Source organism: Protomyctophum bolini (genome assembly GCF_963924005.1).
Source record: "Protomyctophum bolini genome assembly, chromosome: 22".
NCBI lineage: Eukaryota > Metazoa > Chordata > Actinopteri > Myctophiformes > Myctophidae > Protomyctophum > Protomyctophum bolini.
This window is the reverse complement of record NC_137883.1, coordinates 34,787,698-34,807,480: the sequence shown is the minus strand read 5'-3', so window position 1 is coordinate 34,807,480 and position 19,783 is coordinate 34,787,698. Positions and strand designations below refer to the sequence as shown.

The window sequence follows — 19,783 nt, the reverse complement described above, 5'->3', positions numbered from 1 at the left end:
GGTCTGCTATTTTTGAAAAAAAATCGAAGAACGACTGACACATAGAAACATAGGTTTTTCAGAAAAACTGAAGATTTTTTTTAGAATCTGATCTCGGGTCAAAATGGGTTAATGAATTAAAACGGTTCAACCCGGGCACATCTGCCGTGCCCGGGAGGGGGTCCGGTCTCCCCTGCTCTCCCACTGAGACGTTTAGAATCTGGTGTCAGGGAGGGGGTCGCCCTGCTCTCCCACTGAGACGTTTAGACTCTGGTGTCAGGGAGTCGGGAGGCCCCCCCCCCCTCCCGCCCCCCACTGGGCGACAATGTCACCCTTCACGTCATTTGAAGCAGATGGCGCTGCAGCGGGTTGGGCGACACTTTGGATGATTTATCGTATAGTTCTGGGCCATTTCCAAAGTTGTATGATGATGCGGACACATAATGAAAGCCTTCGTGTTTGCCTGTATAGCCCTATATAGAACAAACAAAGAATCCTGGAAAATGTGACGCGTTTAACCCATTCTGACCTGAGATCAGATTCATACCAGGTTTCCACTGGACACACACTGGTCTGATTAACCCATTCTGACCTGAGATCAGATTCTAAAAATGTCAGTCGTTCTTCGATTTTTCAAAAATAGCAGACCTACAAGCTCGTATCGCGCCACTCGGTGGCGCGATATGAGCTTGTAGATCTGCTATTTTTCAATAGCTAAAGCATAACATGATGCTAACACCAAAATGGGTGCCAGGTCAGAATGGGTTAAAAAAAACCTATTCACGTCAGTGTGTGTGATAATTAAATGTTTTAGTTATGGCCGTTAAATACACGAGCACACCTCAAACACCTCGAACCGTTTAGTGTTCTATCATTCTAAACACATATGTGACCAGATTTGACTGAGAGACTGCCATCGCGCAAATTACAGCTTTTCACCAGAGGAGAAAAACTTTTTTTATTTATATTTTTCCAAAATGAGTTAATAGCACAGGCAGACTCGTCACATACTAGAGCATGTCTGAAATATAAGTGTCAGAGCTGAATCGACATAAATATGAAATAAATGCCCAAACATGTAGCTATAGGTGTAACGTTAGAGTCCACAGAAGTGAACCTTTTCAAGCCTGTTTTCTCAACTCGCTGTTTCTCTGCAAGACATTATTACTCTATAAGCCATATCTCCAAAACTGGTGGGCCAAACTGAACAACCAATATGTCAATTTGAAGCTATGATTCCCTGCTTTCATTTGACAAAAAACTAAAATTCCAAAAAATCCCAATGGCAGTCAAATTTAGTCACATATATATTCCGTCCAATGGTAGTGCAGCTGAAACGTGCCCATGCTTCCGTCCAATGAGGAACTCACCCTGGTAGTGCAGCTGAAACGTGCCCATGCTTCCGTCCAATGAGGAACTCACCCTGGTAGTGCAGCTGAAACGTGCCCATGCTCCCGTCCAATGAGGAACTCACCCTGGTAGTGCAGCTGAAACGTGCCCATGCTTCCGTCCAATGAGGAACTCACCCTGGTAGTGCAGCTGAAACGTGCCCATGCTTCCGTCCAATGAGGAACTCACCCTGGTAGTGCAGCTGAAACGTGCCCATGCTTCCGTCCAATGAGGAGCGGTAGTACACGGACAGGACGTTGGTGGGGCTGCGGATCACCTGACCCTCCACCAGCAGCGTGTGATTGGCCAGGACCAGCGGGGCTCCGCCCTCACTCAGTCCCCTGATGGACAGCTGTTCCCCCTCCGACAGGTTGACGCTCTTCACCTGAAATAATACGTAACGTAATGACAAATATACGTAACGTAACAACGAGACTTTATAAGCAGTGTTGTTTTCGTCGACTAAAACTAAGACGCCCCAAAAAACCAAGCTTTACACTATAGCCTTTTCACAAGATAAAAACTAGAAAATTAGCAGTCAATAATTGCAGTATCCCTCCATCCCCTTATAGTACAGTACAAGTACAGTACTTACTGCACTGCCAATTACAGCGCTGCACGCTCTGGCAACCCACCACCACCATGACCCATTCATCAATCCTAGTCAATTAAATGGTGGCTTGTTGAGGAGCGTGACGTATGAGAGAACTAATGAGCTGTATAGATCACTAAACCATCATACTTTAGCATACTAAAGTCTCATTTTGTTGCTGTCTGTCGGGGGGGGAAACCTTGTATGTCAGAGATTAAAATAGGGTGCATTTTACAATCTCTGCTGTGTTCGCTACGTTTTCGTGCCACTTGAATGGTGAGGTGAGGGCATTAAAAAAGCACGTTTCTGCCCGACAGTGATATTGTTCAACCATGTACTTCTGTTATTATTATTATTATTATTATTACAGCTGCTGCTGTTTTATAAGGCTAAAAGGATAACGGAAGTCTTCCTGAAAGTTCATATAATGGCCCATAACCCCATAGCCCCATAGAGGCCCATGTATTTGGGCCCAACTTCACCTAGACTGTATTACCTTAATAAACATGGTCATGAATACTTTCTGCTTCCAGTCACTATAGTTTAAAGTCTCATTTCTCATGTTATAATATTCTTTTTGGAAAAGTATGGTCCCATTTATTAAAAGAATGACCATAAAGTCGCGTATGTTCTGAGGGGCGTGGCTACCGTTACAGTCCATGTTAGGTCCATGTTACGTCCATGTTAGACCAGGGGAACGCTTTGTCCATATTTTATGGTCAGATGTCGTGTGTGTTCTACCTGCAGCTCCACTCCGTAGCCCGTGTAGACGGTCACCGTGTAGGTGCAGTGTAGGAACGTTCCATCTGGGAGCGGGGGGTCATCGGTGGAGTCTATGTACCCTTCTGGGTCCGAGAAGTTCACCATGCAGTCTGACACCGCTGAGGAGACACCACAGAGAAGTTCACCATGTATGCACTGTCTGTGACACCGCTGAGGAGACACCACAGAGAAGTTCACCACCATGCACTGTCTCTGACACCGCTGGGGAGACACCACAGAGAAGTTCACCACCATGCACTGTCTGTGACACCGCTGAGGAGACACCACAGAGAAGTTCACCATGTATGCACTGTCTGTGACACCGCTGAGGAGACACCACAGAGAAGTTCACCACCATGCACTGTCTGTGACACCACTGAGGAGACATCACAGAGAAGTTCACCATGTATGCACTGTCTGTGACACCGCTGAGGAGACACCACAGAGAAGTTCACCATGTATGCACTGACTGTGACACCGCTGAGGAGACACCACAGAGAAGTTCACCATGTATGCACTGTCTGTGACACCGCTGAGGAGACACCACAGAGAAGTTCACCATGTATGCACTGACTGTGACACCACTGAGGAGACATCACAGAGAAGTTCACCATGTATGCACTGTCTGTGACACCGCTGAGGAGACACCACAGAGAAGTTCACCATGTATGCACTGTCTGTGACACAGCTGAGGAGACACCACATATAAGTTCTCCATGCACTCTGCATGCGTAACGTCATATTTGCCTCTGAGATGTAGTGGAATAATATACCGTACTACAGTACCTCAAAATTGCACTTGAGTACATTGTGTTACAGTGTGTTTTTGAGTCTACGGGGACAGACAATGTCCTGCCTTTCTACGAGGACAAAGTTCTGTCCTTCTACGAGGACAGAAAAGTCCTGTCTTTCTACGAGGACAGACTGCTTCTACGAGGAATGACTGTTTCTACGAGGACAGACAAAGTCCTGTCTTTCTACGAGGACAGACTGTTTCTACGAGGAATGACTGCTTCTACGAGGAATGACTGTTTCTACGAGGAATGACTGTTTCTACGAGGACAGACTGCTTCTACGAGGAATGACTGTTTCTGCGAGGACAGACTGCTTCTACGAGGACAGACTGCTTCTACGAGGACAGACTGCTTCTACGAGGAATGACTGTTTCTACGAGGAATGACTGTTTCTACGAGGACAGACTGCTTCTACGAGGACAGACTGCTTCTACGAGGAATGACTGCTTCTACGAGGAATGACTGCTTCTACGAGGAATGACTGATTCTATGGACAGACTGCTTCTACGAGGAATGACTGTTTCTACGAGGAATGACTGTTTCTACGAGGAATGACTGCTTCTACGAGGAATGACTGTTTCTACGAGGAATGACTGTTTCTACGAGGACAGACTGCTTCTACGAGGACAGACTGCTTCTACGAGGACAGACTGCTTCTACGAGGAATGACTGCTTCTATGAGGACAGACTGCTTCTACGAGGAATGACTGTTTCTACGAGGACTGACTGTTTCTACGAGGACAGACAAAGTCCTGTCCTTCTACGAGGACAGACTGCTTCTATGAGGACAGACTGCTTCTACGAGGACAGACAAAGTCCTGTCTTTCTAGGAGGACAGACTGTTTCTACGAGGACAGACTGCTTCTACGAGGACAGACAAAGTCCTGTCTTTCTATGGGGACAGACAGACAGACTGTTTTCTACGAGGACAGACAAAGTCCTGTCTTTCTATGGGGACAGACAGACAGACTGTTTTCTACGAGGACAGACAAAGTCCTGTCTTTCTATGGGGACAGACAGACAGAGTGTTTTCTACGAGGACAGACAGAGTCCTGTCTTTCTATGGGGACAGACAGACAGACAGACTGTTTTCTAAGAGGACAGACAAAGTCCTGTGTGTTTCTTACGTGCCGCTGGCGTGGCCGTCCAGACGTCCATGATGTCCAGCAGAGACTTGGCTGTGGTGGAGACGTGATGGTCCACGTGCTCCGAATGCACTGTGCTGCTGGCCGGAGGCCCAGAGCTGGAGGCCTGACGGGTCCATTTGGGTCCATTTGGAACAAAGAAACAGAGGAGGAGGAAGAAGAGTCACTTTCTTAACCACTTAACTCACTGCCGGGTGAAAACACTGTGTACAGTACGTCTCAAAACCGCTACCTTTCAGGAAATTCGGAGAAAAAGAAAATCCAATGTTGTAGTTAGTATTTAGTCACACAAGCTCTTGTTATTACTTTTCATTGGTTAGATATTTAACCCCCCCCCCCCCCCCCATGCACACACACACACACACACACACACACACACACACACACACTCTTAACCACTTTCCTTCTAACTCGAAAGATTTCCAAAAGTAGTGGAAACGGCTCATCTATACAAGCTCACGACCGACAACTTCAAATGTGGCCCACCCGCCCGTCTCAGCCGGGCAGAGGGACATCAGTGCATGGTCCATCTCAGGCGGGCAGAGGGACATCAGTGCATGGTCCGTCTCAGGCGGGCAGAGGGACATCAGTGCATGGTCCATCTCAGGCGGGCAGAGGGACATCAGTGCATGGTCCGTCTCAGGCGGGCAGAGGGACATCAGTGCATGGTCCGTCTCAGGCGGGCAGAGGGACATCAGTGCATGGTCCATCTCAGGCGGGCAGAGGGACATCAGTGCATGGTCCGTCTCAGGCGGGCAGAGGGACATCAGTGCATGGTCCGTCTCAGGAGGGCAGAGGGACATCAGTGCATGGTCCGTCTCAGGCGGGCAGAGGGACATCAGTGCATGGTCCGTCTCAGGCGGGCAGAGGGACATCAGTGCATGGTCCGTCTCAGGCGGGCAGAGGGACATCAGTGCATGGTCCGTCTCAGGCGGGCAGAGGGACATCAGTGCATGGTCCGTCTCAGGCGGGCAGAGGGACATCAGTGCATGGTCCGTCTCAGGCGGGCAGAGGGACATCAGTGCATGGTCCGTCTCAGGCGGGCAGAGGGACATCAGTGCATGGTCCGTCTCAGGAGGGCAGAGGGACATCAGTGCATGGTCCGTCTCAGGCGGGCAGAGGGACATCAGTGCATGGTCCGTCTCAGGCGGGCAGAGGGACATCAGTGCATGGTCCGTCTCAGGCGGGCAGAGGGACATCAGTGCATGGCCCGTCTCAGGAGGGCAGAGGGACATCAGTGCATGGTCCGTCTCAGGCGGGCAGAGGGACATCAGTGCATGGTCCGTCTCAGGAGGGCAGAGGGACATCAGTGCATGGTCCGTCTCAGGCGGGCAGAGGGACATCAGTGCATGGTCCGTCTCAGGCGGGCAGAGGGACATCAGTGCATGGTCCGTCTCAGGAGGGCAGAGGGACATCAGTGCATGGAGTCCAGTCGGTTGGATGGATATAGGCGGTTGTTCCAGAACCATCGATTCGACTGATATACGGCCATAGTAGTGCAGAAGGCTCTGGCTGGCCGTGGCCCAAATGAGCCCAAAGGACGTTTCACCACTGACTGCAGGAAGGAATGTTACATAATGGGCACAAAAGAGACACACACAGGCAGACGGTCACAACGGGGACTTACATTTTTTTGCAACCCATTTTTCACCCATGTCAATAATTGTCGAATGTAATCCTGGCCGCTACACTTCCTCTGCCAACCTGTGGAGAGCAACGGACTGACCTCATGCTTCCGGTATTTGGCATTTTGTGCCGTCAACCACTTGACAACACCAAAAGCCGTGACCGTCCCTGAATACCGCCAAAACAAATGACAACCGAGGCCTGAATCCAAACCATCCATACCTGGGATTGTGTGTCGGTCGGCAGGGGGGCTGCCTCGTCGTTCCATACCTGGGACTGTGTGTCGGTCGGCAGGGGGGCTGCCTCGTCGCTCTGCCCTCGCCCCCCCAGCAGAGGGACCAGGGGGGCTGCCTCGTCGTCCTCATCGCCGCCGGCTTGGCCCGAGACGGAGGCGGGCGGCGGGGGCTTCATCCTCCTCCGCAGCCCCTCACTCTGGTGCTCCAGCAGCGAGGAGGAGGAGGAGTGGCTCCCGGACACGCTCTGCCCTCGGCCCCCCAGCAGAGGGACCAGGTTCTGGGGCAGAGCGGAGGGCATGAGGGGCTGAGGGTGACGGGAGAGCAGGTGGTCTCCGTGAGCCATGAGCACTGACTCCAGGAGACCCCCCACGGTGCTGGAGGCCCCCCTGCCTCCTCCTCGGGGCCCGCCGTCCTCCTCCTCTCTGTCCCCTCCTGTCACCACTGGAGGCAGCGCAGAGGCCGAGGCGGGGGGCGGCGTGGGAGGGGCCGCCACTTCTTCTGGAGAGACATAGACGAGAGAGGACATTGCATTATTAGATTAGAAAGAACACTAGTTCATTAGCATAATTATCTCTGCCAATCAGCGCGTATAGATTACATTTTTTAGGTTTGTGTCTGTTTTTTTTTATTGAATGCTTTATGTGAATGTAAATGACAGTCAGACATTTAGGCTAACGCACGCACGCACTGCAGCCCCGTTTCCATTGTGATCCTATGTATTCAATTCATCAACAATTCATAATCATAATACATGCAGCCATCAACGAAAACAAACACTGATTCACTGCCGCTTGTCCTGCTGTTTTCCCCTGTTGTTCAGCCCCTGTAAATATTTGTTGATGAATTGAATACAATACATGAATACAAACAAGTCCCAAGGACTTCTTTGTGTTATATGACTGTTTGACTGTCTGTGCCTGATGCACCTCTCTGCATGTGTGTACCTCTGTGCTCTGGAAGATTAGGACATGGCCTGACACAACTGTTCAGTCGTGACATTTTATTTGTGCTTTTATAGCCCATTTAGACCTGAGAACTGAAATGTCTTCTAAATCATGACAGTTTTCTGATAAACCTATGTTTGTCAGTGGTTCTATTTCATGTCAAGGACCCCCCTCCCAGAATTATATGTAATTTGGCCGCGGACCCCCATCTGAAATAATGTTCTCCCCAGAAGCAAAGATTTGAGTGAAAAACGTTCACTGTGAAAGGATATTATATTCATAGATTTGAACCACATTTTCACGATTTTTCAAAAATAGCAGACCTATACATTAAGCTCGTAGCGCGGCACCGAGTGCAGCGCTACGAGCTTGTAGATCTGCTATTTTTCAACGGACAAAGTTTAAAATAATGGTTAAAGTGGTTAAAGGCTGCGTATACGGTCAGTTACACCGATGCGTCCTCAGGTCTAGATGCTTTAGTCCGTGCGGACGGCCGTGGTTGGCTGGCTGGCCGTGCCGTTATCAGCCGTAATCTACTTTGACATTGACGACACACAGTACTCCACTGGACTGGGAAATCATGAGCATTGAGTTGACAAGGTCTGCGTCTGGAGACGCTGATATGCTAACTTTTATTTTTCTCTCTTTTTATCCGTTAGAAACGTTTACAGACAACGTTTTCTCTGGCGGCGGTGTGTCACTACGCACGCACTCACGCGCACGCACGCGCACACACACACACACACACACACACACACACACACACACACACACACACACACACACACGCACACTCTCTCATTTGCAAGCTGAGCATGCACACGCACACACAAAGCAAGCACTGGAACAGGGCAGTCAGGCATGACAGGACCAGGGGAGAGGGGGGGGGGGGGGGGGCATGAAAGAAATGCAAAGACAGGCAAACTGTCCCCCCAATCCCCCCCCCCCCCCCCTGCACACACACACACACACACACAGGATTGTTTGTGTTGGTTTGTCTAACCGTACTGTACTTGGGAGGACATCAGCATTTCAGAACAGCCTTTTTTTTTTGGCCATTTTTATAGTTGTGGGGATTGGTGCTCACAAATATACTTACTTTAGTAATACAAGTAGACACACACACACACACACACACACACACACACGCACACACACGCAGAATCCCTATTCTGCATCCGTTGCACTGTGCTGTCAACCTTCCCACAGAAACACTGATGCACAGGTCAGTGTGTCCCGAGGCGCTGGGCCGCATCGTGACATGTAGATCTGCTCTTTTCATCAGTCTCAGTCTGCAGCATCGCCATACGACCACCAAGCATCAGTCAAATGTTATAATCTTCATCTTGTTTGATTCCGACACCACATGCAGTCAAACCGCGTGTAAGAAGCTTAGATGAGTGCTGAACCGTAGCGTCCATATCTATTCTGGGGGAAAACATGTGGCACAAACAATCTATACAAGCTTTGAAGTGTCTAGATCAGGGTTCTTTAACAGGGGTCCGGGACCCCTAGGGGCTCTTCTGACTTACTTACTACATGGATGGGGGGGGGAGCATCGTTCTCAGGCCTAAATGGGTTAAGTGGGACATAGTGCGAGCGTGAGCTGCATAACAATGGAAATGAATATTGTATTGTAACATTGAAAACAGCAAAGGGTCCCAAAACGGATCCCTATAGGGAACAGAACAACACAACAGGAAAAGGAGGCCAGATAATACTAACAGAAATAGTTCAGTGAGGTAAGAAGAAAACCAGTCTAATGGGTCTCTGTTTCTTTTTGTCAAGACGGTTTATTTAAATCGTATGTTCAACTTGGTCAAAAGCAGAGGTTAGATAAAATATATCAGTGGCAAAGCAATACGATCTGCTATTTTCACTCTTATTGCTAATGTTCTTGTTTAGAGAAATTTCATAATTGTAATACAGAAATGCTAGGTCTGAGGATGACCTAGAGAGAATGCACTGGTATTTAAAGCAGCGAATATGTAACTTTTCTCTACCCTATAGATGAACCCAGGGTTCCTGCACATGTGCTGAAATGTGTACCTTTCTTGTATACCTTGCTTGTTCACCTTGCTTGTACCTCGCTTGCTCAAGGGATGAATGGAATCTTGTAAAAAGAAAGCAGGGGCTCGCAACAAAGACCGTAAGGTCGAAAGGTGGTATTATCTGCCTATGCCTGCCGGTCGCTAAATAAAGTTTGGAGCATCTTAAAGTGAGTTGCGAGCCCCTGCTTTCTTTTTTAAATTGTTTACTGTTTCTACAGTTTTGGCTCAACACCAATGGAGGATGTGCGTTACTTTTCTTACCATGAATTGAATCTTGCCAACAGGTCAATTCACTATAATACTACTACTGGACAACATTAAAGATGTAGCAGGGGGTGTACTGGCCACAGGACGCATCGATCCTTTGGTGGGAGGCCCTGAGATGGATCCTCTGGTGGGAGGCCCTGAGATGGATCCTCTGGTGGGAGGCCCTGAGACAGATCCTCTGGTGGGAGGCCCTGAGATGGATCCTCTGGTGGGAGGCCCTGAGATGGATCCTCTGGTGGGAGGCCCTGAGATGAATCCTCTGGTGGGAGGCCCTGAGATGGATCCTCTGGTGGGAGGCCCTGAGACAGATCCTCTGGTGGGAGGCCCTGAGATGGATCCTCTAGTGGGAGGCCCTGAGACAGATCCTCTGGTGGGAGGCCCTGAGACAGATCCTCTGGTGGGAGGCCCTGAGACAGATCCTCTGGTGGGAGGCCCTGAGACAGATCCTCTGGTGGGAGGCCCTGAGACGGATCCTCTGGTGGGAGGCCCTGAGACAGATCCTCTGGTGGGAGGCCCTGAGATGGATCCTCTGGTGGGAGGCCCTGAGATGGATCCTCTGGTGGGAGGCCCTGAGATGGATCCTCTGGTGGGAGGCCCTGAGACAGATCCTCTGGTGGGAGGCCCTGAGACAGATCCTCTGGTGGGAGGCCCTGAGACAGATCCTCTGGTGGGAGGCCCTGAGACGGATCCTCTGGTGGGAGGCCCTGAGATGGATCCTCTGGTGGGAGGCCCTGAGACAGATCCTCTGGTGGGAGGCCCTGAGATGGATCCTCTGGTGGGAGGCCCTGAGATGGATCCTCTGGTGGGAGGCCCTGAGACAGATCCTCTGGTGGGAGGCCCTGAGACAGATCCTCTGGTGGGAGGCCCTGAGATGGATCCTCTGGTGGGAGGCCCTGAGACAGATCCTCTGGTGGGAGGCCCTGAGATGGATCCTCTGGTGGGAGGCCCTGAGATGGATCCTCTGGTGGGAGGCCCTGAGACAGATCCTCTGGTGGGAGGCCCTGAGACAGATCCTCTGGTGGGAGGCCCTGAGACGGATCCTCTGGTGGGAGGCCCTGAGATGGATCCTCTGGTGGGAGGCCCTGAGACAGATCCTCTGGTGGGAGGCCCTGAGATGGATCCTCTGGTGGGAGGCCCTGAGACAGATCCTCTGGTGGGAGGCCCTGAGACAGATCCTCTGGTGGGAGGCCCTGAGACAGATCCTCTGGTGGGAGGCCCTGAGACAGATCCTCTGGTGGGAGGCCCTGAGACAGATCCTCTGGTGGGAGGCCCTGAGACAGATCCTCTGGTGGGAGGCCCTGAGACAGATCCTCTGGTGGGAGGCCCTGAGACAGATCCTCTGGTGGGAGGCCCTGAGATGGATCCTCTGGTGGGAGGCCCTGAGACAGATCCTCTGGTGGGAGGCCCTGAGACAGATCCTCTGGTGGGAGGCCCTGAGATGGATCCTCTGGTGGGAGGCCCTGAGATGGATCCTCTGGTGGGAGGCCCTGAGACAGATCCTCTGGTGGGAGGCCCTGAGACAGATCCTCTGGTGGGAGGCCCTGAGATGGATCCTCTGGTGGGAGGCCCTGAGATGGATCCTCTGGTGGGAGGCCCTGAGATGGATCCTCTGGTGGGAGGCCCTGAGATGGATCCTCTGGTGGGAGGCCCTGAGACAGATCCTCTGGTGGGAGGCCCTGAGATGGATCCTCTGGTGGGAGGCCCTGAGATGGATCCTCTGGTGGGAGGCCCTGAGACAGATCCTCTGGTGGGAGGCCCTGAGACAGATCCTCTGGTGGGAGGCCCTGAGATGGATCCTCTGGTGGGAGGCCCTGAGATGGATCCTCTGGTGGGAGGCCCTGAGATGGATCCTCTGGTGGGAGGCCCTGAGATGGATCCTCTGGTGGGAGGCCCTGAGATGGATCCTCTGGTGGGAGGCCCTGAGACAGATCCTCTGGTGGGAGGCCCTGAGACAGATCCTCTGGTGGGAGGCCCTGAGACAGATCCTCTGGTGGGAGGCCCTGAGATGGATCCTCTGGTGGGAGGCCCTGAGATGGATCCTCTGGTGGGAGGCCCTGAGATGGATCCTCTGGTGGGAGGCCCTGAGATGGATCCTCTGGTGGGAGGCCCTGAGATGGATCCTCTGGTGGGAGGCCCTGAGATGGATCCTCTGGTGGGAGGCCCTGAGATGGATCCTCTGGTGGGAGGCCCTGAGATGGATCCTCTGGTGGGAGGCCCTGAGATGGATCCTCTGGTGGGAGGCCCTGAGATGGATCCTCTGGTGGGAGGCCCTGAGATGGATCCTCTGGTGGGAGGCCCTGAGATGGATCCTCTGGTGGGAGGCCCTGAGATGGATCCTCTGGTGGGAGGCCCTGAGACAGATCCTCTGGTGGGAGGCCCTGAGACAGATCCTCTGGTGGGAGGCCCTGAGACGGATCCTCTGGTGGGAGGCCCTGAGACAGATCCTCTGGTGGGAGGCCCTGAGATGGATCCTCTGGTGGGAGGCCCTGAGACAGATCCTCTGGTGGGAGGCCCTGAGACAGATCCTCTGGTGGGAGGCCCTGAGACGGATCCTCTGGTGGGAGGCCCTGAGATGGATCCTCTGGTGGGAGGCCCTGAGACAGATCCTCTGGTGGGAGGCCCTGAGACAGATCCTCTGGTGGGAGGCCCTGAGACAGATCCTCTGGTGGGAGGCCCTGAGACAGATCCTCTGGTGGGAGGCCCTGAGATGGATCCTCTGGTGGGAGGCCCTGAGATGGATCCTCTGGTGGGAGGCCCTGAGACAGATCCTCTGGTGGGAGGCCCTGAGACAGATCCTCTGGTGGGAGGCCCTGAGACAGATCCTCTGGTGGGAGGCCCTGAGACAGATCCTCTGGTGGGAGGCCCTGAGACAGATCCTCTGGTGGGAGGCCCTGAGATGGATCCTCTGGTGGGAGGCCCTGAGATGGATCCTCTGGTGGGAGGCCCTGAGACAGATCCTCTGGTGGGAGGCCCTGAGACAGATCCTCTGGTGGGAGGCCCTGAGACAGATCCTCTGGTGGGAGGCCCTGAGACAGATCCTCTGGTGGGAGGCCCTGAGACAGATCCTCTGGTGGGAGGCCCTGAGACGGATCCTCTGGTGGGAGGCCCTGAGACAGATCCTCTGGTGGGAGGCCCTGAGATGGATCCTCTGGTGGGAGGCCCTGAGACAGATCCTCTGGTGGGAGGCCCTGAGACAGATCCTCTGGTGGGAGGCCCTGAGATGGATCCTCTGGTGGGAGGCCCTGAGATGGATCCTCTGGTGGGAGGCCCTGAGACAGATCCTCTGGTGGGAGGCCCTGAGACAGATCCTCTGGTGGGAGGCCCTGAGACAGATCCTCTGGTGGGAGGCCCTGAGACAGATCCTCTGGTGGGAGGCCCTGAGACAGATCCTCTGGTGGGAGGCCCTGAGATGGATCCTCTGGTGGGAGGCCCTGAGATGGATCCTCTGGTGGGAGGCCCTGAGACAGATCCTCTGGTGGGAGGCCCTGAGACAGATCCTCTGGTGGGAGGCCCTGAGACAGATCCTCTGGTGGGAGGCCCTGAGACAGATCCTCTGGTGGGAGGCCCTGAGACAGATCCTCTGGTGGGAGGCCCTGAGACGGATCCTCTGGTGGGAGGCCCTGAGACAGATCCTCTGGTGGGAGGCCCTGAGATGGATCCTCTGGTGGGAGGCCCTGAGATGGATCCTCTGGTGGGAGGCCCTGAGATGGATCCTCTGGTGGGAGGCCCTGAGACAGATCCTCTGGTGGGAGGCCCTGAGATGGATCCTCTGGTGGGAGGCCCTGAGACAGATCCTCTGGTGGGAGGCCCTGAGATGGATCCTCTGGTGGGAGGCCCTGAGACAGATCCTCTGGTGGGAGGCCCTGAGACAGATCCTCTGGTGGGAGGCCCTGAGACAGATCCTCTGGTGGGAGGCCCTGAGATGGATCCTCTGGTGGGAGGCCCTGAGACGGATCCTCTGGTGCCAAATGTTAAATGAGTTTTCTGTTGGTTGTGTTTCATTTATGTTGTGCTGTAAATGTGCTGGTGTTAAGGGCTTGTATTTCCAGTATTTGCATGGACTTGTGTTGTATTGTATGTATACATACAACATGGACTTGTGTTGTATTGTATGTATACATACAACATGGACTTGTGTTGTTGACTTTGAGTAGTTGGAGTTATCTATCCTTTGGACTATAAGCGCTGCAGGGATGGAGTGCTTTGTCCAACACTATGGCAGGAGTATCTGTACAGCCAGTCATCCTTCACCCACACAGAGCATGCCGGCGTGGACGTTATAAAACACAAGGTGCCCCGGCCAGCCTGTATATGTGGCTTCTGTGAGATTGATTTCACGCGTCGCTGCGTTCTGAGAATGTATCCCCTGACGCTGGCAAGGCGACGCATGTAGGCGGCACGATGTGTGCACTGCAGCGAGAGGCTTTCTATAGTCAGCATGTATACAGGCAGCAACGACACCATGGAGCTGTCCGCTCGCATCGCTCTCCTCTTCTGCTCTCTTTCATATTAATGTGTGTGTGTGTGTGTATGTGTGCGTGTGTGTTCTGCATTATTGAATATGTTGAGCAGAGATGAAGTGAGGCGAAGTGACACAATATGGGGTCGTTTACTGCAACACGGTCGGTAACCAACCCTAAAGACCGTTCTGCTGGCTGCTGCCTTTCACTTATTTATTTTGAGTAGGAGTTATGGATGACCATGTTTTCAGGGGGTTCTTTAAACATGTCAATTCGCCACACTGTCACAGTGATGCTATAGCGTTTTTATTTCCAGGGAGGACAAAAAAAAGTCTGGGACCGAGTCCACTTCAATTCGGCATAGATCATAGCTTATACAGCAGTACCTTAATTTACTATCAGCAACAATGTATTACAATGTAAAACGTACAGACAGAAATGTCCACCTACAGCTGATATTAGTGAAGTAATCATGTGGCAGTGGTGTCTTTTTTGGCAACTAGTTTCCTATTTAATATATTCATGGCAGTATACTGACTGAACGTCCCTTTGCCAACAGAATGTGACATCACGACCCGTCCACCGATCAAGAAGTGTGACCTGGGATTCGAAACAATGGTGGACCAACCGACCAGCGGCAACTGCTGCCCCATATTATACACCTGCGGTAAGATCTTCCTCTTCCTCCTCTTCATCACTGTTACACCTGTGCTAAGAGCTTCGTCACCCAATAAGGTGCTGACTATAGTATAGGGACAGGACGATAATCGCCATTATTGTTTATCGTGATAATAAAAAGCAGAGATATAGTAGTGCAAATGTCAATCCCTCTCTGCACATTTATATATTTTGCAGTGAACATATTTTGAATAACATAATTATATGGAATGAACTATTTTGGTGTCATATATACTGTACATGTGTCTATACACACACGCGCACACGCACACACGCGCACATGCACACACACACACATGCACTCACACACGCACAAACATGCACATGCTCTGTTTTCTTTCCAGAAAACTGTTGGGATTGATTTAGTAGACATTTTGTATAGAATCAACGTCACAACGTGTCTCGCGGCGGCCTGTCACTGTCCATCATGGAGTGTGACTGACAGACAGACAGACAGGCAGACAGACAGACAGACAGACAGACAGACAGACAGACAGACAGACAGACAGACAGACAGGTGCTGCTGTCCCTGGCGTGTCCATTATCGTATACCATCACGATGTCCAGCAACATGTTTTCTGTTTTGGGTTCAACAACAAGCTTGTTGTGTTTGCAGCAGCTCAGCTTGTGCTCACACACACACACACACACACACACACACACACACACACACACACTGTACTGTTTATTGTTCAGCAGGCGTTTAGTTTAGCGTACTAAATGGTTCTGACAGACATCAGTTAATCTCCGTTAAAACAGCTGCCAATCATTCACATCTTCTCCTCCGGCTGCCACCGACCCCCCAGGGCTCAGTACTAGGCCCTCTCCTCTTCACACACACACACACGCGCACACACACACACACACACACACACACACACACACACACACACACACACACACACACACACACACACACACACACACACTTGTCTATGTGTTGGTTAATGAGCACCAGTATATGACTATGAGTACCAGTAGGGGCGCTGTTGTGCCAGAAATGCAGAGAGAGGGATAGTGCTGCACTGTTAGAGAGAGAGAGAGGGAGAGAGAGAGAGAGAGAGAGAGAGAGGGGGGGGGGGGGGGGGGGTTTCAAAATGAGTTAATAACACAGGCAGACTCTTCACACATACTAGAGCATGTCTGAAATATAAGTGTCAGAGCGGAAATCGACATGAAAATATGAAATAAAGGCTTAAACATGCGCTATAGGTGTAATGTTAAGAGTCCACAGAAGTGAACCTTTTCAAGCCTGTTTTCTCAACTCGCTGTTTGTTCTGCAAGACATTATTACTCTATATAAGCCATATCTCCAAATACTGGCGGGTTCAAATTGAACAACCAATATGTCAATTTGAAAAACAACACTGGTACACAGCCATATTATATCCCATTATGAACGGGAACCCTTTTTGGTGTTAGCATTATGTTATGCTTTAGCTATTGAAAAATAGCAGAACGACTGACATTTTTAGAATCTGATCTCAGGTCAGAATGGGTTAATCAGACCAGTGTGTGTCCTAGTGGAAACCTCGTATGAATCTGATCTCAGGTCAGAATGGGATATATAACTACATTGGCTCCAGCATGGTCACCCAGCCCTGCTCAGTTCGTGATGCTGTCTGTGTGTCCTCACTGCCCTCTGATGAGAATCAGATGTTCCTTTATATGTATTTGCTCAGGCCTGAGGCTGCTGGAGGCTGGGAAAAACCTTTCAATTTACATGAATCGCCTGAAAAGGTCGGCATAGAGATCTGTTCTAACACATTTAGACCTGAGGCCGATTAAAAAAAAAAAAAAAACGGCTTCTAAATCAGAGAGTTTTCTGAAAATCCAATGTTTATCAGTGGTTCTCATAAACTGTGAAACATGTGATGCAGTCAAGGACCCCCAGAATTATATGTAATTGGCCGCCGACCCCCAATCTGAAAATGTGTTGTTCCAGGGACCCCCCCCCCCCCCCCAGAAGCAAAGATTTGACTTAAAAACCTTCGCTCTAAAAGAATAAAAAAAGATTTACGCCACAACGTTCAATATAAAAAATAAAGAAAATAGCAGATCTACAAGCTACAAGAACAAGCTCGAGTGCCGCCCTATGAGCTTGTAGATCTGCTATTTTTCAATAGCCATAATAACCAAAAGGTGGTTCCGGCCCGGGTTCCCGTCCGGAATGGGCTAAACAGGGTTATAGCAGCAGCAGCACGCAGCAGTCACAGCAGGGAACACAGAACAGAACACAGACCATGACGGTCTGTGTCCTTCAGGCAGCCCTAATCCCATCTATTTAGTTAATAAAATGAGGAAGAACTCTCCACACCTTTACCCAGGATGTGTCCAAACAAGCGAGGGGGGGGGAGGGGGAGGGCTGTCAAACTCAGTTTAGGTCACACAGCAGGAGGGCCAGACAGGAGAAAGGAAAGGACAGGGTGTGGGTGTGCGTGCGTGCGCAAGGAGGCATGGGTGTTGTACAAAATGCTTTAGCTCACTCTCCCTGGACTCAATAGTTTGTGTTCTGTGTTCTGAGCAGTCCCTGGGGAGCAGTCCCTGGGGAGCAGTCACTGGGGAGCAGTCACTGGGGAGCAGTCACTGGGGACCAGTCGCGGTGGGAGCAGTCACTGGGGAGCAGTCACTGGGGACCAGTCGCGGTGGGAGCAGTCACTGGGGAGCAGTCACTGGGGAGCAGTCACTAGGGAGCAGTCACTGGGGACCAGTCGCGGTGGGAGCAGTCACTGGGGAGCAGTCACTGGGGAACAGTCACTAGGGAGCAGTCACTGGGGAGCAGTCACGGTGGGAGCAGTCCCTGGGGAGCAGTCACTGGGGAGCAGTCACTGGGGAACAGTCACTGGGGAGCAGTCACTGGGGAGCAGTCACTGGGGAGCAGTCACGGTGGGAGCAGTCCCTGGGGAGCAGTCCCTGGGGAGCAGTCACGGTGGGAGCAGTCACTAGGGAGCACTGGGGAGCAGTCACGGTGGGAGCAGTCACTGGGGAGCAGTCACGGTGGGAGCAGTCACTGGGGAGCAGTCACTGGGGAGCAGTCCCTGGGGAGCAGTCACGGTGGGAACAGTCCCTGGGGAGCAGTCACGGTGGGAGCAGTCACTGGGGAGCACTGGGGAGCAGTCACTGGGGAGCACTGGGGAGCAGTCACTGGGGAGCAGTCACTGGGGAGCAGTTGCGGTTGCGACAAAGCGAGTGTACTTACGTGAGCGCGGTCCAGTGAATGTGTTGCACACACCCGTGACTCACCAGACCTGGATACTGTTTAGCTTTGTTTTGTCACGCTTGCGTTGTTGCGCATGACCTCTTGACCTTGAAAGGTCCTTAACTCTTTATCTCATGGTCTGCTTCTGGAGGGTTTGTGATCTCATGGTCTGCTTCTGGAGGGTTTGTGATCTCATGCAGCTTGCTCAGATAATCTGTGGTATCACATCTCATTCATTCACTGTCAATGACAGAACGGAGGTTCCTGAACCTTTTCATGTCAAGGACCCCCAAATTGACACTAATTTGGCCCGCAAATCCTCCATTTGAAAATATATGCTATGCAGGGACCACCCCATAAGAGAAGATCTTTACAGCTCTAGCAGTGATTCTCAACCCGTTTAATTTCAAGGACTAGCCGTTTTGACATGCATTAGTCTCCCATTTAATGGCATTTCTATCTCTCCATGGGGACCCCCAATTTATATCGTAAAGTCAACCCATCACTGGACTGTGCCAAAGAAAAACAATTTCAAAGTGTCTCATCCTTTTTTATTGTCACATTTGATTTACAAGAACGGTTTTCATTGTAATAACGAGCGACACGCACTGCCTGCAGAGAGGGCTGAGGAGGCTGGGGGGAGAGTTCTCCATCTCCCCACACACCTAATTCAATTCCAAATGTTGTCATAATACTCCGACTCCGTAACAAGTTTGTTGCGGCTTGTTAACTTTAAGCACTTTGACAAATACAGCAGCGGACAACGTTTTCTCCAGCCTGAGTGATACCCTGGCCTGGACAGACTGGGGGGGGGGGGGGGTAGAAGGCTGGGGGGGGGGGGGGGGGGGTAGAAGGCTGGGGGGGGGGGGGGGGGGGTTGGCGAGTCACACGCTAGAAAAGTGTGCTGCCTGGCAATGTCGTTCTTGTAGGACTAAAACATGACGATGGATGTTCGTCGACTGCCTTTTCTCACCGAGGAAAACTAAATGGAAATGAAATAAAGAAACTAAGCGTCACGCAGCTTGTACAATACATTTTGTTCGACTACATCAACTGTAGATTTAGTCGACTAAAATCTTATGGTATTTATTTGAGTAAAACTAGACTAAAGGTCATTACACACTGGCGAATTGGCGACGCGATATTTTCATGCGAATAATTCGCATTTAAAAAAAAACAATTGAAGTCCATGCAAGCTTCCACATCAGTGGCGAATGTGCGAAAATGCGACCGTTTTCGCTCTTTATTTGTTCGCTCTGGTGTCGTATTTTGCAGAGATTCGCAGGCGAACTGCAACATGCAATATTTCGCATTTTCAGATCGCTTATTCGCATCGCGTCGCTAATTCGCCAGTGTGTAAATAATGACCTTAACACTAAAACATTCCGGGTGACTAAAACTAAATTGAAACTATTCAAGAGACTATTATGACCTAAACTAAAATCTATATGTGCTTCCAAAAACAACACAGGTGTTGCAGAGCTTGGCACTGATCGGTCCAACTACACACTGTGTGAGCATGTTGTAGATGTTAATGTAAAGCTTGGCACTGATCGGTCCAACTACACATTGTGTGAGCATGTTGTAGATGTTAATGTAAAGCTTGGCACTGATCGGTCCAACTACACACTGTGTGAGCATGTTGTAGATGTTAATGTAAA

The 19,783-nt window shown here is 51.1% G+C and overlaps 1 protein-coding gene across 1 annotated transcript in view; it reads right to left on the bottom strand.

Moving 5' to 3' along the window:
* Positions 1 to 14,940, bottom strand: part of sez6l (seizure related 6 homolog (mouse)-like) — a gene marked incomplete at its 5' end in the record, with an annotated part of 58,895 nt that extends 43,955 nt beyond the window's left edge. The window contains 5 exons of the mRNA XM_080756769.1: positions 1,558 to 1,753; positions 2,702 to 2,841; positions 4,644 to 4,767; positions 6,510 to 7,021; positions 14,874 to 14,940. Coding sequence (XP_080612895.1) covers positions 1,558 to 1,753; positions 2,702 to 2,841; positions 4,644 to 4,767; positions 6,510 to 7,021; positions 14,874 to 14,940 — 1,039 coding nt within the window. The remainder of the gene's footprint in view (positions 1 to 1,557; positions 1,754 to 2,701; positions 2,842 to 4,643; positions 4,768 to 6,509; positions 7,022 to 14,873) is intronic.
* Positions 14,941 to 19,783: the final 4,843 nt, after the last annotated feature.